The 22,716-nt window shown below is 45.8% G+C and overlaps 2 protein-coding genes across 2 annotated transcripts; both read left to right on the top strand.

Moving 5' to 3' along the window:
• Positions 1–5,362: 5,362 nt before the first annotated feature.
• Positions 5,363–14,690, top strand: LOC114900344 (zinc finger protein 69 homolog B-like). The gene is made up of 5 exons (XM_029231404.1): positions 5,363–5,991; positions 7,739–7,827; positions 12,279–12,405; positions 12,725–12,820; positions 13,653–14,690. The coding sequence occupies exons 1-5, from the start codon at positions 5,856–5,858 to the stop codon at positions 13,655–13,657; spliced, it is 453 nt and encodes a 150-aa protein (XP_029087237.1). The 5' UTR covers positions 5,363–5,855; the 3' UTR covers positions 13,658–14,690.
• A 442-nt stretch (positions 14,691–15,132) lies between these two features.
• ZNF514 (zinc finger protein 514) lies at positions 15,133–16,966 on the top strand. The gene is given in 3 exon segments (XM_029232509.1): positions 15,133–15,715; positions 15,717–16,235; positions 16,940–16,966. Coding segments are annotated over 3 exon segments (1,050 nt in total). The 5' UTR covers positions 15,133–15,211.
• Positions 16,967–22,716: the final 5,750 nt, after the last annotated feature.

The raw sequence follows: 22,716 nt of genomic DNA on the forward strand, positions 1-22,716 counted from the left end.
TTAGCCTTCTGCTGAGAGTGGAAATTTGTGGGTCCTGGGTGAGTTTCTTAGAGTTCCCAACCCTTGGGCAGGCCTTAGGGTTTCATCGCTACCTTAACTCCCCGGGTTGCTGTCAGAGTGGGAGCTTAAGTTCTCCAGGGTTTAGCAGGGTAAGAGTTGGGTTTACTGCTCACTCACCTCTCAGGGCTGTAGCTCACACTTCCTTATTTTTTAAAATTGAGGTATAGTTGATTTACAATATTATATTAGTCTCAGGTGTACAACATAGTGATTCACAATTTTAAAAGATTATACTCCATTTATAGTTATTATAAAATATTGGCTATATTCCCTGTCTGTACAATATATCCTTGTTGCTTATTTATTTTTTACATAGTAGTTTGTACCTCTTAATCCCCGATCCCTATCTTGCCCCTCTCCACTTCCCTCTCCCCACTGGTAACCACTAGTTTGTTCTCTATATCTGTGAGTCTGTTTCCGTTTTGTTATATTCACTAGTTTGTTGTATTTTTTAGATTCTGCATATAAGTGATATCGTAAAGTGTTTGTCTTTCTCTGTCTGACTTATTTCACTAAGCATAATACCCTCTAAGTCCATCCATGTTGTTGCAGGTGGCAAAGTCTCATTCTTTTTTATGGCTGAGTAGTATTCCAGTGTGTGTGTGTGTGTGTGTGTGTGTGTACACACACACAAGTCCACTGTCCTCCTTGGCAGCAGATGCCCATTGAAGGAGACCCAGCCCAACCTACCCCCATTCTTTGCTGGAATATTTTATACCACATCTTATTCATCTGTTGCTGGACAAAGGTTGCTTCCATATCTTGGCTATTGTAAAGCTGCTGTGAACATTGGGATGAGTGTATCTTTTTGTTTTCGTTCTTTCTTTTTTTTAACTTTGCAAATTCCTTACTTTCATGCCTGTGTGTTTAAAGAGATGATTTATAAGTTTTCAGCATTTTTAGTTAGTTTTTTTTCAATTAGGGTTGTTCAGGGAACCCAATCTGCCATGCTGCTGGAACGATTAAGAGAATTTTAGCCAGTTTTCTTAGAAGAGTTAGGAAGGGCATATGGATGCTGAACAGCCAAGAAACAACGTTGTTTAGAATAAAACAAGGCCTGCCAGCTGGAGGCTCTGCCAAATTGCAAGATGTTACGGCTATCTGCTGCTGTGTAACAAATCACTTCAAACTCAGTGGCTTAAAACAACGTTTATTATGCCAATAACTTCTGTGGGTCAGGGACTTGGACAGGGCACAGCAAGGGTGGCTTGTCACTGCTTCACACTGACTCCATTGGGAGGACTCAAGTGTCTTCATCACTTGTGTGTCTGGTACATGGACTGGCATCCATGGCTGGGCTCACCAGGACTGTGGACCAAAGTCCCTACACGTAGCCTCTCTTTGTATTCGGACCTCCGCACAGCGTGGTGGTCTCAGGGTGGTCAGACTTCTTACATGGCAACTCAGGGCTCCAAGAGAGAGAGTCCCAGTGAACAAGACAGAAGCTGCATGGCCTTTTATGACCTAGCCTCGAAGATCAATTGTCACTTCTGCTTTACACTGTTGGCTGAAGCAGTCACAAGCTTGCCCAGATTCAAGGGTAGGGCGTTACAGCCCACCCCTCAAAGGGAGGCATGTCAAAGAAACGATGGTCGTTTAAAAAAAATCTGCAACATAGGATTTTAGCCTTCCCCTTTCATGGGTGTTTCTCTATGAGACAGGTGGGGCGGGGGTGGAGCGTGACCTTGCAGTGCCCCTATTTTCAGCGGACAGTTTTGCTGTGTCTCGTTGTTTTGCTCAGCTGTGTTGCTGTCTCCTGAACTGCTGCAGTTTGCTTCTAACAGCTCCTCCCAGGCCCCCTCTTGCAATTCTAAGACCCCTCTTCTTGGACACCCTTTGACCTTATTTCTCTGAGCGTCTCTTCTCTTTGCTGCTACTACCTGGTACTCTGTATCCAGATCTACATCTCTCCAAACTCTCTGTCAAAAGAAAACATCATTCTTTTATATCATGTGGCCTTTTAAGAGGCGTTATCTTAGCAGAAGAGCATGGGCCCTTAGTGATAAGTGTTTTCAGTTTTACCACTCAGTCTATGGGGTAGAGGATGGTTTGTCCCCTAGCAAAGGGATTTGGCTAGTTAGCAGTAATATTCTTTATTTTCTACTACCACCTCTCTTTTCCTGGGGTGCATGTGTATCATCAGAAGCTGGGTAGATGAGGTGGAAGAGAAATATTCAGGCACGATTTTACACTATACCTGAAAAGCATTGTTTCTTCTGATGCCTAGGTCTGATTCCAGGTCAGATTGGTAATCTACTTCTATACCTTTGTTTGTTTAATATATTTTTTTCAAAATAGATACCATTGGATTTTTTGTCCACCCTAAATGACTGTATATGCCTGAGCCCTAATTGTGAACAGGTTCCTGTTTTTACCGTGGGACTCCTTACCCAGGTAAGTCACATGGCGGTGCTCTAACATCCCACATTAGTTAAGGAGGCTCTGTCTGCTAGAGCACACGTTGGACCTGCAGAAATCTCTGTGCTTCAATTCTGCCTTTCAAAAGCACCAGCCAGTCTTTCACATTTTTGTTTCTTTTAATTAGTTCTTAAAATTCCTTTGGCTCTTTAAACTAGAGTAAGCCATCTCCTTCAGGCTTAAGTGAGTTAGGGAGATGCTCTTGCTATCTGATTTTCCTCTGGATAAAATATTATGAGTATTGTTCTTAAAATCTGATATTTCCCATTATTTTTCTGTGGTAATAGAATTTTAGCCAGGCACAAGAATAAAGACTACATTTCCTGGTAGCTAGGTGTGGTCATGTGTTCTGGTAAATAGGATGTAAGTGGATGTGTTGTACAGCACCTTCTGACAACCTTCCATAAAGGAGAGCTGGACTCAGAACAAAAAGGAATGAACTACTGATACACATGACAACATGGCTGGATCTCAAGGACTTTATTCTGAGTGAAAGAAGCCACTCTCAGAAGGTTACATACTGTATAATCTTGTTTATAAGGTATTCTGGAAAACTACAGCACAGAATAGAGCAGTGGTCACAAAGGGTTGGGATGGGAGAAGGGTTTGAGTACAAAGGAGCAGCAAAAGGGAATGTCAGGGGTAATGGGGAAACCTATCAGGCTGCTGGGGACCAGGGCTCCCCTGACTGCACTTGGCATCAAATGGCACACCAGAGCACTCGGAGTCGGGGAAGAGACATCACTGTTAAGCTATTGATTAACTCTCCAGGGTAACAAATGAGCATTGTAACAAGGGCCTAGCTCAAGTCTGTCCCAAAGGACGGAATTTAAGAGTGGGAAATGTCAGGCACTGTAGCAGGCCAATGCCTAAAGGAAAAGGTATCAGGGGCAGGCAGAGCCCCTCAAGTTCATCTGAAGCAGTTCCATTTCTAGTTATGTCAGCCACCAATGAGATGACGCTCTTTTCTCATGTGTCCATACCCTCCCCTTTTTGGGTCCAGAGCACAGAAGAGAACAGAAACTCCTGTGCCAGCCATGGTTCCCAGGCAGCACCCCCTTTCCACACCTCCTCGGCTTGGGAGAAAGAGGGCTTACTTGCTGGGCAGTTGCTGTTCCACCCTGGCCATCTGTGCCACCAGAAGTGCTGGCAGAAAAGTGAAACAGATTGAAAGAACAAGAAAGGAGAATGGGGACTTCCCTGGTGGTGCAGTGCTTAAGAATCCGCCTGCCAATGCAGGGGACGTGGGTTCTAGCCCTGGTCCGGGAAGATCCCACATACTGCGGAGCAACTAAGCCCATGTGCCAAAACTACTGAGCCTGTGCTCTAGAACCCGTGAGCCACAACCACTGAGCCCACGTGCCACAACTACTGAAGCCCGCGCACTCTAGGGCCCGTGCTCTGCAACAAAGAGAAGCCACTGCAATGAGAAGCCCATGCACCACAACAAAGAGTAGCCCCCCTCGCCACAACCAGAGAAAGCCCATGCGCACAGCAACGAAGACCCAACGCAGCCAAAAATAAATTTATTAAAAAAAAAAAAGAGAGTGGACTTTTTACCCTGATTTAATAGGTTATTCTTCCTTGAACCCCTAATTAGGGTCTATAAATCAACCTCTCAGTCCTCACAAATCCCCTCTCTGATTGAGGAGTGCCCCCAGAGAACCACTGTTTTAATATCCAGACCGTTTCTCCATTTCATTTAGGTCCTAGATGATACACGTTTCTAGAAGAGGAGGGAGTCCAAAGCCCCCCCTTCTTTGAGTTCACCCTTCACTGAATCCAAAACCGGGGGGCAGTGGGAGAAAGACAGGCACGTTAACAGCCTGTAGAATGCAGTTAGTAGCCTGCAATTGATCTCAGGTGGCCTCGGCCTGCAGCGGCTTGAAGCAGGGTTTCGGTTTGTAGCCAGAGATTGAAGTCAGGCCGTGGCAGTGAGAGTGCTGAATCCTAGCCTCAGACCACCAGGGACCAGTGGCCAGTGACAAGGCCCTGGCCCATCAGCTGTGTAGAAATGAATTTCCACATAGAGTAAGAAAGTAGTGAAACAAAGTATTTATTAGGAGGAAAAAGGGTACGTGTGGATAGGCACACAGGTGGGCTCAGAGAGGGTCCTGCCCCTGTGATAGTTTGAATCACTTTTATGGGGCATTTCTTCCACGTTTCTTTTGGCCGATCATCTTGCTTTGCCTGGTTCTGAGTTCGTATTTGGTATATCTCAGGGTCCTCTCATATGTGCGCATGCACCTCTTAGCCAAGATGGATTCTAGCGAAGAGGCCTATGGGTAGGTTGACATCACCTACTATGTGGTGGCGGCCCCTCCCTTTTTGACCTTCAAGGAGCCTTTCTGCGCATGTGTAGTCAGGAAGGTCTCCTCGACCTCGAGATGAGAAATAAGCGGTCTCTTACCTGGGCAGCGCTTGGCTTCTCCTTCCTGCTATTTTGGCCCCTTCCAGCCTGGGACCCATCTATCTCCTGCCTCACCATGGGCCATCAGATCTCCTGGGCACTTTATAAGAAATACACACGTCTGGAGAGCCTCCTAGAAATTCTTATTTGGCAGATTAAGGGTAGGGCCCAGGCTTTTTAACAAATCTCCAGTGACTTCTGTTTAGCAGCCCCAAGCCAGGCTCTCCGGCCCAGGTACTAAAGGCACTCCCAATATGGGGGTTGCTTCCGGTTCCCTGCCCGTGGCTGGGAGCAGGGTGAAACCTCCATCCACGTAGCTGATGCCCACTTCCCCCGTCCGCAGCTGCGGGAGCACAGCACCCAAGATTCCCCAGTTGCCAGGGCGCAGGCGCTGCTGGGTCCCGCCCTGCAGCCGCGCCCCCTCGCGTGGCGGCCGGTCTGCGCAGGCTCAGGACGGGTCCCGGGAGGCGGGGCTGGGGCGGGAACCCGGGCGTCCCTTGGATCTTTGTGGGTTTAGCTACTCCTGGCGCGCAGGACTGACCTGGGCACCGGGCCCCGAGCCCGTGACACAGTGGGGAGTGTCCCTTCTTCTGCCCGCCTGCGAGGGGCTGAGGAGGCCTGGAGCTGGGCGCAGAGTTGCGGGGCCGGTCGTTTCCCTGTGAGGCTCTCCCCAGAATCCCTGCTGCCTCCGGGCAGTGGAGGAGCGGGCACCGAGGTCACAGGTGTGGCTGGGGCCGTTTTTCCTGGTGCTCTGCGTGAGAGCTGGGTTCCAGAGCCTGGTCCCTAGGAGGAGAGTGGCGGAGCGGAGCCCGTGGGCGGAGGCCGGGCGCGTGAGGGGTCTGGGAGTGGGAGCGGGAGAAGAGCATCGCCCCCGCAGCCATGCTGCGCGCCGCTGGGAAGTGGACCCGGGTTTGATAGCCCTGCTCTGGGCGCTGCGGGTTGGCTGGGCGTCGCTGCCGGAGTAGGAATGCCTGGTGTCACCCAGCTTGCTCCCCGCTCCCTGAACCCCGGGAGGACCGCAGGGACCCGGCCGGAGGACAGAGATTTGGACCTAGTGAAAGGACATCGTCCCTTAGCACCAGCTATGGACTCCACAGCATCAGGTTTGGCTCTCGAGGGTGCCGCGGGCCAGACCCCTCCTGGGGGGGTTAGTGCTGGGTCGAGGAGGAGGGCCCTAGGAAAGGGGCCGGGGAATCCCACTGGAGAGGCAGAGCCTGCAACCGCCTTCCCTGTGGCGGTGCCTTCCAGGCTAATGAGCGTGAAGTCCCAGCATCCAGAGACCATGGAGGGCATGGCCATGGGAGACTTATCCCAAAGGCCAGAGGACAGAGGGGAGAGCAGGAGGGGATCTCTTCCTGCTGTGGCAGGGAGACGGCAATAAACCTGTGAGGGAGTGGCCCTTGGCCAGGGATCAGAGGACAGTGGGGCCATTTGGAGCCTTGCCACCCACTTCCTTTATTACTTCCTTAAGTAATAATGTTCTTCCGGAGCAGCTGGGTACAAGGTCAGCAGTGTACACGGTGGGCACCTCCTGTGACCACCGTCTGCCCCAGTGTTGGGGAGAGCGCAATCCAGGTGACCCAGGAGATTTTAAGCCATTCCTTTCTTAGTTTAGAATCTCCCGCCCTTCACCAAGTGGGCATTTTATTTTTGCTGCGTTGGGTCTTCGTTGCTGCACGCGGGCTTTCTCTAGTTGCGGCGAGCAGGGGCTACTCTTTGTTGTGGTGCACGGGCTTCTCACTGCGGTGGCTTTTCGTTGCGGAGCACGGGCTCTAGGTGCGTGGTCTCAGTAGTTGTGGCTCACAGGCTCAGTAGTTGTGGCGCACAGGCTTAGTTGCTCTGCGGCATGTGGGATCTTCCCAGACCAGGGCTCAAACCCGTGTCCCCTGCATTGCCAGGTGGGTTCTTAACCACTGCGCCACCAGGGAAGTCCCGGGTGGGCATTTTAGTTCTTCAGTGCACATGCTCAGGGTCATAAAACTGGCCAATGACAGAACTGGGCTAAATCTCTGGGACTCTCACCCCCCCTTTTTTCCTATATGCCTTGTGGTCTGTAGACCAGCAGCACAGGCTTCCCCTGCAAGCTCTCTAGAAATGCAGACTCTCACGCCCTACCCCACATCCCCTGACCCAGTCTGTTTAGCAAGATCCTCAGGAATGCATATGCACATTAAAGTTTGAAAAGTGCTGACCTGTGCTATACCACGCTGCCTGCCTACCTCCCTGCGTTTGTCGGTGGTGGCCGTAGCCACTTCTCTGGCATGGTTGGGGTTAGTTTTTTGTTTGAAGACTTTAAAAAGAGTATGATACAAAGGCCTATAATAGAGGGGCTCTCAAAATACACTCTAGAGACCTAACGGTGCTTAAGAACATAGAGGACAGCTTCTCAGGAAGAGCTGGCCTCTGCGTTGCTTCCCAGGGATAAGGGGAGAGGTGTAACTTCTTCCCCAAAGTCCTATATCCCTATGTGGCCTCATCCTAGGCCTTGTTTTGTATTGTTAACCTGTCTTATATCCTCAGGTTACATTAAAATTCCTTGAAGTTCTTATTCACGTTTATATTTTCAAAAGGCCTAGTAAATGACCTGCATTATTGGAGGCCCAGTAAATAACTCTCCGATAGAGTGGCCAGACTGTGGTCACACTTCAGCTACCTACAGCTTGCTGTGGCCTATGGACAGGTGGGGACCTCACGCAGCTGTGTACAAGGGCAGCCTCTAGCCCGTCCGTCAGCTCCCTTTGGCCCAGCCTTGTCCCCAGAACCATGGAAGCGACACACTGACTTGGGGAGTCTGGGAGCTGTAAATCTCATGAGGGTTAGCCTTCCTTATGGCTCCTTTTACCTTCCTAGTTCTCCCTTCTCAGGACCCTGCTCTTCCTCCAGAGAGATGCCCAGGAGAAAAGGGAACAGCCAGCTTATTCCTGAAAGCCAGGCCCCAGGTGAGTTGGGGTTCTCTTGATTTTTCCTCAATTGCCTGAACTATGGCTAGTTTTGCCTCCTTTTCTCTGGAGCTTCCTGGTTTGCCAAAGGGAACTGACCCCAATTCCTGCTCTGCAGGAGGCCGAGCCCATCAAGGCTTTTGCTGGCCTCCTTGCCCCTTGTCCAGGGCCCTCTCCTCTCTGCTCAGTGTGCACTCACTCAGATCCTTTGGTTTATTTCTGTAACGGGCACTGTGGTGAGTACCAAGTAATGTGAGAGCACCCTGGCCCTGAAGGAGATGTCACAGCCACGGAGGGGAGAGGACTCTCGCACCCGGGATGCAGCCCCAATCACAGTAAGGATGTGTGTGGTTTGATGGCAGATGAAATGGCATAGACAGGCCTTTCCATCAGAGTTTGGGAAAAGGAGAACCAGCCTGTGCTGGAGAGGTTGGGGAAGGTGCATGGAGAAGTGGGGACAAGGAGGTTCTGAGGGTTCGGACAGGTGAGGAGGTCATTTGAGGCTGGGCCCCCGTGCACATGTTATCTTCCCGGGTTAGTGTGGAAACACACTTAACTTCCCTGCTTCTGGCTGCGTGACCTTGGATGAATCACCTAAACTCTCAATGCCCTGGTTTTGCCAACTGTAAAATGAGGATGATAATCATGTGGATGATAACGATGAAAATAATAAAAGCTATTATTTGCTGAAAACCAAATAGGTATCAGGAACTATTCTACACAATTTATTTATACTAATTAATTTCATCTTTAAAACAGTCCCATTTTGAAGAATGGCAACTGAGGCACAGAGAGGTAACCTGAGGAAACCAAGGCACAGAGAGAGAAAGTAACGTGGTCCTGGTTATCTAGCTAATGAAGGGGGGGGAGCCAGTTTCAGATCTGGGTTGTCTGGCTCCAGACTCAACCACTCAGTAACACATCCACCTCATGTAGCTCTTGGAGTCTTCTGGCACATGGAGTTGCCTAGTCCTTGTCAGCTTCAGTTGCGATGGGGATGCCGGGGTTAATGGTGACTGACTGTAGAGGTGGATTCAGGTTTGGCTGTAGGAGGCTGGATGTGGAGGGAGAACCAAGTGGAGGGCCGTGAACGCCAGCCTGCATCGTTTCCTAGCATCCAAGATGGTGGTTTAGTGGGATTCTGGCTTGATAATAGACATTCATAATTAGTTTTCTAGTCAGTAGGGGAAACCCTCACCAATAAGGAATCGTCTCAAGTAATTAGTAGAGTAATAAAGAGCTTAAACCTCTTTGGCCTTGATGTACAGCATTCAGAGGTATATCAGAGAGCTTCGTCTAGTTATGCTGTGGTAGCCACAGCCCCCAGCTCTCACTGGCTCACGGTAACGAAGTGTGTTTCTTCTATACGTTACCTGTCATTAGGGGGCTGGCCGTGACTCTGCTCCATCCATACCCTCTTTGCTCTGGGATTCAGGCTGAAGGATCTGCTCTCCTCTGGGGTGTGCCGTTCTTGTGGCTGGGGGAAGGTGCAGTGTGAGGCTCAGGAGACGGCTCTCCAGGCTTCTGCTGAGAACTGGCATGTGCTGCTTCTGCTCACAACCCATTGGCCAGAGCAGGTCACGTGGCCATGCCTAATGTCCGTGAGGTGGGAAGTATAAGCCTCCCATAGTAAGGGGCCCAGAGGGAGGGGCAGTAAACATTCTGAACAAACAATTACACTGTCTGTTCTCTTGCTCACAGATGTTCACTTCCCTCCCTCCTGCACACAAAATCTCTCCCCAGGGGAGATATAATCCAAAAGCCCCATCCAGTCAGAGCATCAGGACTGAAGTCCTGGATGGTGTGATATTTTGGACATCAGGTCTGGATATTTCTCCTCTGGATATGGAGATCTATGAAAAAAGAATCCATATATCCCACATACAGTGGAACAATGGGGCGGGATAACCACGGTAAACACCCCTGTTCAGAAAGGGGAACCATGGGAGGAGCCCAGCAGTCCCTGGTCTGTAACAGTTAGGAAATTCCACCGGGCAGAGTATGCATATGGCTGATTTGCTTTGTTGTGCAACAGCAACTAACCCAGAACTGTGAAGCAGTTATACTCCAATAAAGATCTCTTAAAAGAAAAAATTCCACTGGGCAGACTTGGTGAGGACCTTGGCCTCGGGAGTGGGGAAGTCTTTTGGTTATATGCAGTGGCTCTGCTCCCTGGGTACAGCTCCCCAGTCCAGTGTTCTCCCTGGCTCTTGGCTCTGCCCTCCAGAAGTTCCTTCCTTTTGCAGTATCCCCCTTGGTCACATATGAAGATGATGTTGGAGAATAAACTCTTTTGAGGGCTAAGCAGCTTTTTCATTCTGCCTGAGTAGGTTGATGGCCCAAGGATTGTTTCAAATCATGAACATTCAGTGTAACTCTCAAAAACTCGACCAGCTTTTTGTGTACTTCCTTCCATTAGCTCCCTGTGTCAATAGCTTTTTCCCACAGTTCTTGTTGAAATATGCCCCTCTCTTTAGACTTAATTGTGGAGCTTTTGGGGTTTCCTTGGGAAAACCATACTTTTAGTCACTCTGAACAGATTGGTCCCACTGAAAGGATTTACTGGGAGCCATCTGAAATTAATAAGAGGTTTAAACAAAAGGTTTGACAATCACACCCATGATTTGGTCCTTGCCATTAGGCTGAGTTTTAATCAGCCTTTGTCATGCAAAAGTCATATTTATTTTGTCTTTGACCAGCTGGAAATGAGAATTGGTTAAATCTCCAACCCTGCAAGTCCTGGAGTTTCTGGACACTTTCTTTGGCCTTCCATTTTTATTTTGCAAATCAGCAAACTCTTGAGCTCATTTTTTTTTGTTTTCCTCTAATACTGTCAAATGACAGTGCCAATGACAACCAACTCATACTACTGATATTATGTTTCCCTCCTCTTTTCATAACATCACAAGCTCATGCTTGCATTGTTCGTCTTTCAAGTTACAGCAGCAACAGCTTTACCCCACAGTTCACCACCAAATTACATGGGTTGCCATCTTGCCAATAAGTTTCCTCACTGCCTGGCCCTGAAGACAGTGTCACGTATTTTCGGCTTTTTGTCATGGCAGAACCCTACTTGGAGTACCAGCTTTTTTAATGAGTCAATTTAGGCTAGTTATGCTGTGATAACAACAGCAAACCCTGAGAGACTTACACCAGCAATGGTTTATTTCTTGTCCACATTACACACAAGCTGTGGTTTTGCCCCACATCTTCACTCTGGGATCGTTTGCTGTTCTCAAAGCAGAGGAAAAAGCAGCAATTGCAGAACCTCCACTGACCCTGAAGGCTTTTGCTCATTAAGAAGCTCCTGTCACTTCCTTCACATTCCATCTGTGAAAGCAGAGTATTTGGCCACACGTGAGACAGTGGGGTAGGACCATCAATTTTGTAGGGAGGGCCAATGAATATTTTGAACAAATAATATAATACTATAATAATAATAAATAATATAATAATCGATCACAAGAGGTTACTAAAGTAGTGAGTTTTCCACATTTGATTATTCTGGACTGCCTTTAACTTAATATAAAATTGTTACTTTGGCTTATTCTATGGAAACCTTAGTATCTAAATGGGATTTGACTTTTAAACATTTTTGGGGGAAAGTAACAGTACTACGTTCACTTATCTGCTTTATAGTTCATAGTTTATGGATTATTGTACAATGTAAGTCAAATGAGAGTGTTGCTGTTATAGAGAGTGACAGGATAGTTCTGGTTGGGACCCACAGAATGGTTGTACCTTGTGGGGACCTGAGATCCAGGGTCTCACTCTCAACTTTGCACATTCGGGAACTGAAAAATGATTAGGCTTTGGGGGAGAGGATTTATGTTAATCAAACTCGCAGAAGTCTTAACTGATTCACTATAAGGCCACTTGATATACTTTCAGTGAACTGCGTGCTGGCAGGCTGTTTTGGGGATAAGTTATTCTAAGCCCCAAATGATTTTATTTGGCCTTAGCAACAGTTGTCATTGAAATCCTAGGTCACAAGTTTCAAAAATACTTAATTAGAAAACTACTGATACCATTGCATTTCAGAATGCAGAGTATATGAGTTTGTTACTTCTGACTGATTCTATTTAAATGTCACTAAATTGAGAGTGAAACCTTTGGAAAACTGAGGAAATGGATTGTATTTCTCTCTCCCATATAAGCAGAGTGTCTCTGTAGGCCTGATTCTCCTGAGACCCCGATTACATTTCTAAGCAGCTTGATGTTGACATATGTGGGCACTGGGTGGGATGCCAAGTAGTAAGGATGACACAATCCCTGGAGCAGCTTAAAATATTTTTGAGATGATAAAACCCAGAACAGGGGCATTGCGATCGCTAGGAACTCTCGGAATCCCTTCCCGTACATCCTGAGGTTCTACTCAGACACCAGTCTACTCTCCTCCCCAGGGTCATGAGTGTGCTCCCGAGGGTGCAAGAGTGTCTTCTGTGTTTCAGGACCTGATGACATTTGAGGATGTGGCTGTGGAATTCACCCGGTGGGAGTGGGGGCAGCTGGACCCTACTCAGAAGGACGTGTACCGGGAAGTGATGCTAGAGAATTTCAAGAACCTGGCCTCCCTGGGTGAGCTCAGCTCCTCCAAAGCCCAAAGCCTGCCCATCATGCCATCTTTATTTCCTTGGTGTTTAAAAGCTAGGGGTGTCTGGGCCTGTTGGCTGATTTTTGCCCTGGGATTCTGGAATTAGACATTTATATTCTCTTTGGCGCCCAGAGATACAGTATTTCTATTCCTTGTTCCTAGGAAAAGTCCCACTCCATATAAACTCAGAATAAGAAGTTTCATGACTCTGCTCCTGATACTTCACAATGCTTATTCTTTGGAGGCTGTCTACAAGCCTTGACCTCTGACATACACAGTCATGATCCTTTTCCTTTCCACCAGGGTTTCCAATGTCCAAACCGTATGTGATCTGCCAGTTGGAGGAAGGGGAAGAGCCCTGTATTTTGGAGAGAGAAATCTCAACAGGTGCCCCCGCAGGTGAGTGAGTTGGACCAAAGCAGATAATAAGGCCTAACCGAGAGTGGGAAGTTCCCCTGAGCCCTTGGTCAGGGGGCTTTTCTTTGAAAGGTGAGGTCACTTGCCAGGAACCCTCAACACCAGTATTTTGAATACTTGTAGGCTTTTGTAATGTTTTTCTGGTGGGAAAAGAAGAGATGTTCATTTTCTTCTCTAGTGTTTATATTTCCCTTGTTACCTCTCTCTGCCCACCCTTCAGGGTTCTTGGGGCTCTGCATCGTCACTAGATGTCACACGGTCAGTATTAGATGGAATCTAAGGATCAACAGATGTAAGTGCCCAGCAATCCTGTATCAGCAGGGCTAAGAGAGTTAGCAAGGGACCAGACTGAACAGTTAAGTAGCCCAGAAATTAAAGGCGTTACTGGCAAGGACATCCTGATCAGGAAGATCAAAGTGAGGACACTTCAAGCTTGGTTAAGCTAAGCTGCAACAGAGGTGATTCCAGGAACAAAGACTACTCCTTACTAGCTGTTGATGGAACCTCTTTGAAACTGTTTATTCCTAGGTGATTTGAGAGTACCCCATAGGCTCCACCCCTTGGGGTAGAATTCTGGACACAAAGCTCTCCTGACTCCCGTGTGTAGCCCAAGCATACTGGAGATGACAGTCTGTGTCAGTGTCCATCTCTGAGGCAGAATCAGCCTCAGGCCAGAGCTAACGCTCCTGAAAGCAGGGCTCAAATCCTGACAGCACAGGCTGGGCCTCGTCATGGGAACCTAGAAGAGAGGAGAGAGAGGGAAGATGCTGATCTCCTCTGTATTTAGTACTCTCTTGATCTTGTTTCCTTCCAGAATGAGGGCAAGGGTCTGACGTCTGGATCTAGTCTCATCATCAATATGTCTGTTTACAATGTTCTGCAAACATGGCTGTGTTTCAGAATCTCTCGGGGAGCTTGATAAACATTCATATCCCCAGGAGCCACACAAGACCTACTGGCTCAGAATCTGGCCTCTGGGAGCCCTGGTTAGGCATTGCCAGTCATTTTACTCTTCAGAAGGGTCACTGTTATTGTATTAGCTTTCTGTTGTTGCTGAAACAAACTGTCACAAACTTAGCGGCTTTAAGCAACATGTTTATTATCTCACAGTTCATAGGTCAGAATCAAGCATGGGTCTCACAGTGTTACAACCAAGGTATCAGCAGGGCCGAGTTCCTTTCTGGAGTGTCTAGGGAAGAATCTGTTTCCTGTCCCTTTGGGTTGTTGGCAGTACCAATTCCTTGTAGTTGTAAAACTGAGCTCCTCGTTGTCTTACTGGCTGTAAGCTGAGGGGCGTTCCTAGCTTCTAGAAACTGCTACATTCCTTGGCCCCTGGGGCCCTTCCTCCACCTTCAAAGCCAGAAATGGTGGATCGAGTCCTTCTCACACCACATCTCTCTGACTCAGCCAGGAAATGTTCTCTGATTTTGGGAACTCTTGTGATTAGATTGGGCCCACCTGAATGATTCAGGATAATCTCCCCATCTCAAGGTCTGTGCCCTTAATCACATGTGCAAAGTCCCTTTTGCCATGTAAAGTAACATATGTTCCTGGGATTAGAGCATGGAAATCTTTGGGGGATAATTATTCTGCCCACCACAATTACATACAGTAATATAATACATGGTATATGTATATTATATAATACATAATAATGTGTGGTGTGGACTGAGGGAAGATTTTGTGGAGGGCATCTTCCTAACCCTCCTCTCATCTTTACAATCTTTGGACTTATCTTGTGTCCTGGAGTCCAAACACTGTTCTCTCAGGTTTTCCTAATCTCCAGTCACCTGTGTATCTTATTCTTGACACCTCCAAAACTTTGTTCAGACATATACCATTCTTGGAAGAAACTGTACACCTCTTTTAGATATTATTTTATTTATTAAAATTTTTTTTTAAATTTTATTTTCGGCTGCATTGGGTCTTTGTTGCTGTGTGCGGGCTTTCTCTACTTGTGGTGAGCGGGGGCTACTCTTTGTTGTGGTGTACAGGCTTCTCATTGTGGTGGCCTCTCTTGTTGTGGAGCATGGGCTCTAGGCATGTGGGCTTCAGTGGTTGTAGCACGTGGGCTCAGTAGTTGTGGCTCGTGGGCTCTAGGACACAGGCTCAGTAGTTGTGGCGCACAGGCTTATTTGCTCCATGGCATGTGGGATCTTCCCGGACCAGGGATCTAACCCGTGTCTGCTGCATTGGCAGGCGGATTCTTAACCACTGTGCCACCAGGGAAGTCCCTAGATATTATTTTAAAGGTTAATTATCTTACATCTATTATAGGACTTTACTTCCTCTTGGCACATAGAACAGGTAATAACAGACTGTCTTTTTTTTTTTTCCCCAGACTGGGAGAGAAGGCATCAAGCCAAGGAATCAATGCTAAGTCAGGGAATTTCCAAAGAAGAATTATTCCAGATAGCATCAGTGGAAAAAGACATTAGAGATGAACTCTGGTCCTCCAAACTGAAAGCAACTTGTGGTTGTGATGACCAGTTAGAGATGCATCCAAAAAAGCAGGAGAGACATCTGAAAGAAATGTCACTCACTCACAAATATACTACCACCCTTAGGAGAGATCATGAGTGGAGTGAATTTGGGACAAGTTTGGGTTTAAGATCAGTACCTGTTAACCAACACAGTGTGCTCATGGGAGAAGGATACTATAAATGTGATACAGATTTCAGAGAGACTTCAGGGAGAAATAACTCTCAGAGAACCCATCCAGGGAAGAGATCTTGTAAATGCAATGAATGTGGGAAGTTTTTCCATTTCCAGTCAGAACTTAGGCGCCATCAGAGATGTCACACTGGAGAAAAGCCCTATGAGTGCAGTGAATGTGGAAGAGCCTTTGGTCATATTTCATCCCTTATTAAACATCAGAGAACTCATACTGGAGAAAAGCCCTATGAATGCAGCGCATGTGGGAGAGCCTTTAGCCAGAGTTCATCTCTTGTTCTACATTATAGATTTCATACTGGAGAGAAACCCTACAAATGTAATGAATGTGGAAGGGCCTTTGGTCATACTTCATCCCTTATTAAACACCAGAGAACTCACACTGGAGAAAAGCCCTATGAATGCAGAGAATGTGGGAGAACCTTCAGCCAGAGTTCCTCTCTCATTGTACATTACAGATTTCATACAGGAGAGAAACCCTACAAATGTAATAGATGTGGGAGAGCCTTCAGCCAGAGTTCCTCTCTCACTCAACATTATAGATTTCACACCGGAGAGAAACCCTACAAATGTAACGAATGTGGAAGAGCCTTTGCTCACACTGCATCCCTTATTAAACATCAGAAAAGTCATGCTGGGGAAAAAACCCTATGAATTCAGACAATGTGGGAAGGCTTTCAGCTGGAGTACACACACCACTAAACCTCAGAGAATATACATATATGTGTGTGTGTGTATATATATATATATATATATATATATATGTATATATATATATTTTATATGAGTGTAATGTATGTGGGAAGGCTTCTGGTCGGAGGACCTGTCTTGTTAAACATCAGACAGGACATACTAAACTGAAGCTCTGCTAATATCAAGAGAGGGAGTGGGCTTTTGTCACAACTCCTCCCTTATCAAACACCAGAGAATTCAAACTAGTAAACTATGTGAACATAATGGATTTGGAAAGGCTTTAGTTAGTGGACACACATTATTCAACATCAGACAATTTATACTGGGGAGAAGCCTTATCTGTGTAATGAGTATAGCACAGCCTTCAGTCACATATTATTCCAAAAAAAACACAAACAAACCAGATAACCATACTGGAGAGAAACTCAAGTACAGTAAAAGCTGTCAGTAATACTTCTCTTCTTGCCTTACTAAGCAGCAGGAATACATACTAAAGAGAATCGCTGAGAAAGCAGTAAATGTGGGAAGGCCTTCAATCACAGCACATCCCTTATTAAGCATCAGAGAATTCGTTCTTGAGAAAAACCCTGTGGACATGGTGAATGTGGGAGAGCCTTCAGCCAAACCTCTTCCCCTTATAAACATCAGCAAGCTCACCCCACTGGTTAGAAACCCTGGGGATGTAAAGCATGTGGGAAAGGCTTTGGTGGATGTTCTGCCCTTTTTGCCCATCAGAGAATTCGTACTAGAGTGACTCTCTGAATTTAGTGAAACTGGGAAAGCCCACTAGCCAGAAGCCAGAACTACACATATTGTATAGTTCCCTTTATATGAACTCCACTAGTAATAATGTGTGTTCTCTAACTAAAGCCTTTCCAAATCCAAAACCCTCAGCATACATTAAGGCTTTACCCAAAAGGGAAACCCTGGGAGCTTAATGAATGTGAGGAAAGTTGATTCATAAATCTAGAGCTGAAAGGAAGCTAAGAGACCACCTAGTCTGGTGATTTCCTACCTGCTGGGGGTTGTTTTTATAACCACTTGTGTTGTCTCCCCATCCTGTTACTGATGGGAGAGGGGGTGCTGTGTGGGTGAAGAGAGTGAAGGCTGAGGAAGGTGGAGGCACCAGTGACCTAGCCCAGCCATATTTTACAGCTAAGGAATCTGAGGTTCAGAGAGTGCCATGCCCTGGTCTATACACCTAACTGCTGGACTTCTTTCCTCCTGGTTTACAGCTATAGTTTGGGGATTGAGAGAGTGAAGGCCTTCTCTACACAAAAGCTCCATGCACTTGTTTCTCTGTAATGTTACTTTTATGAGGCAGTAGAGTACTCTTATTATAGTTTTTGCGAGCAAAAAGCAATTTTAATAGATCTTTATGCTACTAGATTTGGGATTTTTGAAATAAAAAAATTTTAAACATCAATTAAAATATGGGTATTTTAAAAATCAAAACCTCAAAAACATTATCCTAAGTGAGAGTAGCCAGATGCCAGGGACCACATATTGTATGGTTCCCTTTATATGAAATGGCCAGAAAAGGCAAATCTTCAGAGACAAAGTAGATCAGTGATTGCCTGGGGCTGGGAGTGGCAACTGGGAGTGACTGCAAATATTTCAAGGAATCTCACTGGGGTGGTGGGGCTGTCCTAAAACTGGATTATGGCGATGGCTGAACAACTTGGTAAATTACTAAAATTCACTGAAATGTGCAAATAAAATTAAATTTTATGGTATGTAAATTATACCTCAACTGTTTTTCAAAAATCAAATATACAGACATACCAACTATTGCTAAACCAATTTTCCTATCTCGTCTGTTACTTCAAGCCATCTGTGTGTCTTTGCTATCACTTTCTATTTTCTGTAATGGTTATTCCTAAGCTTACTGGGTCTCAAGTTCATATCATGTTGTCTCTGCAACCTATGTGGAGAAGCCAAGACCAAGAGCTGTCATAGGCCAGAGGAGTCTTGGCTAAAGGAATTAGCTTGCACTAAGGACAGTCGTTCAAACATTTAAAGTCCAGATGAGTTAGCTGAGCCCAGAATTCAGGGAACCAGCTCAAAGTGGGGCCATGCAGACAAGCAGGATCTAGGGGTACAAGAGGTTGGCAGAGGGGAGTAGGCAGGTAGAAGGCACAGGAGGCATCTGGACAGCTAAGATCATGATGCCAGCCTAGGAGCCTGAAAATCATGGGAAATTCTTCCCAGAGATTCAAAGTTCACAAGCAGAAACAGCAAATATTTTATATTAGTAACAGCTTAGTTTGCTCTATCACACATTCTTTCCCTCCAGTGCCCTTCTCTAACCCCGCCCAGGTCACTTTATATACCTGGATACCTGCAACAATTTTGTAGCTGGTCTTTGCCTAACATCTGTCCCTTCCTCTTTTGTATCTTGGCCACGTTAAACAGTCTCATCAGTGTGCACCCATTCGCACCCATGAAAGCCTTTGTACTGCCTACAGGATAAATGCTCACCTCTCAGTTTAGCATTTATTGCCCTCTTCAGTCTGCCCTAATCTCCTGCTGCTCCTGACAAGAACCTCTATTTCAGAAAAACTAGCTTGCCTGCCATATATATTTAAGACATGCCTCTGCACTTCCCAGCCTGCCATATATATTTAAGACATGCCTCTGCACTTCCCAGCCTGCCATATATATTTAAGACATGCCTCTGCACTTCCCAGCCTGGGCCGTTCCACCAGCCTGGAATGCCCCCTCCACTGTCTAAAGCCTAATAATCAGTCAGAACCCTGTTCAAAGGTCCACTCCTTGGGGAATAATTCTCTTGAACACTGATGAGAAGTCAGGTCTTATTCATTTGCAATTGTAAAAGCATTTGTTGTATCCATAAGTATTTACAAATGAACATATAGATAGGGATAGTTCTTATCACTGTCTTGATCTAGTTAAGTCACGGGTTGTTTATCATCTTGCCACTTTCTTGTCTCCTGAACCAGATTATCAGCTGCTCCAGGTCATTTCTCATACTTCCTCTCAGAAGTGAGCACCCAGTAAGTCCTCACTAACCACGTATTAATTTGAAAAACAACTTGTATTGCCCAAGTTTTCTCAGTGCTCTGACTGCACAGTTTCTACTAGATGAAAATCTTTCCTTCTAGAACACTACCAATCAAATATTTTCTTAGAAAAATACTACATTGTTCCTGTAAGTATTTTTCAATTTCAAATATAGATTAGCATTGTGCCATCTTTTGGGGTTGTTGTATGCGTATATGAAAATTCACTGCTATTTTATTTTGTAGCACTACAATGACTTCTCATTCCAGCTACCCAGAGGTGGGCCAAACTTCACAGGTTAAGGAAACAGTCACCCACAAGACTGCTCTCACTTCAGACACCAGCCATGAATTGGGGGTCCCTAGGTCACCCTTCTGACCATCTGGCTACAAATTTGGGAGTTCCCACTACTCTTTCAGACTTGGTAATTCTATATAACTACTCTCAGAACTCAAAAAAGTGCTGTATTTATTACGATAATTTTATTATAGCAAAAGGATACAAATCAAAACCAGCCTAAGGAAGAGACACATAGGGTAAGGTTTGGGAACAGCACAAATGTGAGGCTTCCGCAGGAACACATTACCCATTTGGCATATTGATGTGTAACAACAATACATAGAGTGCTTCCAGGCCAGGAAACTCACCTGAGCTTCGCTGCCCAGAATTTTATTGGGGTTTCATTACGTTGGTGTGATCAATTGACCAAACAGTTGAATTCCATCTCCAGTGCCCTCCACCCCCAGGTTGGGCTGATACCATGTGGCTCAAAACCCCAACCCTCTAATCACTTGGTTGATCTGTCAGGCATGGCCAGTCCCCATCTTGAGTCATCTCATTTGAGTAAACTAGCGGCCAACCACGAGTCACTTCATTAGCATAAAGTATCAGATATGGTCCTTGGGGGGGTCACTATGAATAACAGAGATATCCTATCACTCAGGAAGTTCCAAGGATTTAGAGGTTACCTCCTAACACACATTCAAATCAATGTAAAAATGCTTCAATTATTATTCAAATAAGTCATAAAGACTGTACTTTAAACATTCCTTATCAAATAATTGCAATATACCACTTCTGCTTGCAGACCACTGGCAAGAACTTAGACATAGGACTATGGCTGATGGCAAGGGAGGCTGGAAATGGAAGTCTTTGTCCTGGGCAGCAATGGGGCCAATGAAAATTGGGGGATTCTATTACTAAGGAAGAAGAGGAGGATGGATATTGACAAATGACCAGGAATCTGTGCCTGAAGACCCCAATACTTCAAAGCCATTTGGGAATGAGATCATATCCATGATCCTCTCTGGGTCTCAGTCTTCTCCTCTGTAAGATGAAGGGCTTTGCACTTGTGGAAATAAATGAGAAGAAACAGGCTGTTTATTCAGAGCTTGCCATAGCAAAGGATCAGCCACTATCACCTGCACCTGGCAGAGACCCAAAGGCATGAAGGGATTAAGAAAGCTTTACGATGAGAAGAAAAAAAGTGAAAGCTTCAGGTATGCCCTGACTGGAAGTTGTCAGCATGGGAAAACTGGAGGGGGGCTAAGTCGGAGCAGGATATCTTATGTGATTGGTTTGGGCAGTATATTTGGTTTTCTATGGTTGGTTCTAAGTTGGAAGTGAGGGCAAAGAATAGGGGGGAAGTAGCAGTCATTTGGCTGTTCTGAGCTGATTGCTGCAGAGGCTGTGGTCTGGCTTCCAGGCTGGTTGCTGCAAAGGTGTGGGGCAGAGTTCTATTGTCATATAAGGTGTATCCATTGTCCACTGGTATATTTAGTCCCTCAGTTCTCCCTTTTGGCCACTTTCTTGCTTGAGAGAGGCTGACCAATTCAGAGATGCTAGAGAGCCAGATCTTTACGGAGGACTGTTTGGTTGTCTCCATAGTAAACTTATCATGAGATCTTTTTGATCTTTTTGTTGTTGTATCATCATGGCAATCAGATCTGATGAGAGAGAAGCTGTGCAGAAGCATTGAGCCAAGTAGGGTTTTCTTTAAGGTGATGTACTGCCTGTTCTACCATGCCTGTTTCATTGAGCCAACTATAGCAATGGCATAGATGCCCCCATGATCAGTCAGTAAGAAGTTTAGTGCAAAGCAATCGCCCATAACTACTTGAGCCAATGAGCTGAGACAAATCTACAGATCTTCAATCTGGGGAAGAGGTGATGTCATAACTTGTGGCAGTTAGTGAGTGATAGGTCTCTTACAGTCTTTTTGTCTCCCACCATTGGAAATACTGCTCTGATTGTTCACATAAACAATGAGTCAGCAATTCCCCAAGGCAAAGTGCATGAATAATTAAGGGTGGCTGCATTTTGGAGCTCTTGCCTGGGTTGGAATTTCCAGCACTGGTGATGTATAAAGTTAGGATTTCTATATACAGACAGTTTGGGAATGCTATTCCTAAAGTGCATGAATTTTTAGTCTGAGGAAAACGAGACCTGTTGACCTGGTTACAAAGGAAGTACAATCCAGTAAGGGCACATAGAGATCCAGGAAAAAAGTTGTCCGTGACATGAGATTGGAGCCAAAGCCTCACATTAGCTCTGCTATATATTTGGATCCCTTTACTGTCTTCCAGCTGATAAGTAACTGGCCTACTACCCTAATGAAGGTTGTTGAATTCGAATTCAGAATTACCTGGATTCTGATCAACAGATTGTGATAACTGGCTCTTTCTCTGGGACACTAGCAAAGTCACAGGTTGCTTTGTTTAAGGTCATTTGTCCCTGTAGGTGCTAATGGAAAAACCACTGGCTTTAATTCTCTATAGTCTCATTTGGTGAGACCAGAACCGTTCATATATATTTATCATGATGGTCTGCCAATGGATGGCATATCCAGCAGTTGGTGAGATTTAGAGTAGTGGCTACTATTTAGGATAATCTACGAATGGCATTAGAATGAGTACGCTCTGGGGACTTCCCTGGCGGTCCAGTGGTTAAGACTTTGCCTTCCAGCGCAGGGGGTGTGGGTTCAATCCCTGGTTGGGAAGCTAAGATCCCACATGCCAAAAGACCAAAACAGAAGCAATATTGTAACAAATTCAATAAAAAACTTTAAAAAAAAAAGAATGAGTACGCTCTGACCTAACAATTATAATGAAGAGGGAAGAAAAGAGAAAACGGGTCGTTACGGGTGGATGACAACCAGGAATCAATAGAAATGAGAAGAGTAACTATAAGCGAGCAGATGAAAAACAAAACAAGACTATTTTTGAAGTATAGTTGATACAGTATTGTGTTAGGCAAAACAGGGCTTTGACACAGGTCTTGCTCTGACATCTTGGGCAGAAGCTATCTGTCATCTGAAGTCATCTGTTTATTCCAAAGGTCTTTGGTCAGCTGTATACTTCTGAAGACCAGCTGCTTCTAGAGCATCTGGGAGAATCCTCAGTTTGAAGTCCTCTACTGGAATAGGCTTCCAGTTGTGTCAATTCAGAAATTCTTCTTTAGTTGTAAAATATGTATTGAAGAATGGACCC

Source organism: Monodon monoceros, unplaced genomic scaffold (assembly GCF_005190385.1).
Source record: "Monodon monoceros isolate NGI ecotype Baffin Bay Population unplaced genomic scaffold, NGI_Narwhal_1 Super_Scaffold_19, whole genome shotgun sequence".
Classification (NCBI taxonomy): Eukaryota; Metazoa; Chordata; class Mammalia; order Artiodactyla; family Monodontidae; genus Monodon; species Monodon monoceros.

What these genes read in the sequence shown, in the direction of transcription:
- LOC114900344 (XM_029231404.1), top strand. Translation starts at nt 5,856, where the DNA reads ATGCCTGGTGTCACCCAGCTTGCTCCCCGCTCCCTGAACCCCGGGAGG. An exon ending in TATGGACTCCACAGCATCAG is followed by an intron (nt 5,992 to 7,738) that starts GTTTGGCTCTCG and finishes TTACCTTCCTAG; the next exon opens with TTCTCCCTTCTCAGGACCCT. An exon ending in CAAGAACCTGGCCTCCCTGG is followed by an intron (nt 12,406 to 12,724) that starts GTGAGCTCAGCT and finishes CCTTTCCACCAG; the next exon opens with GGTTTCCAATGTCCAAACCG.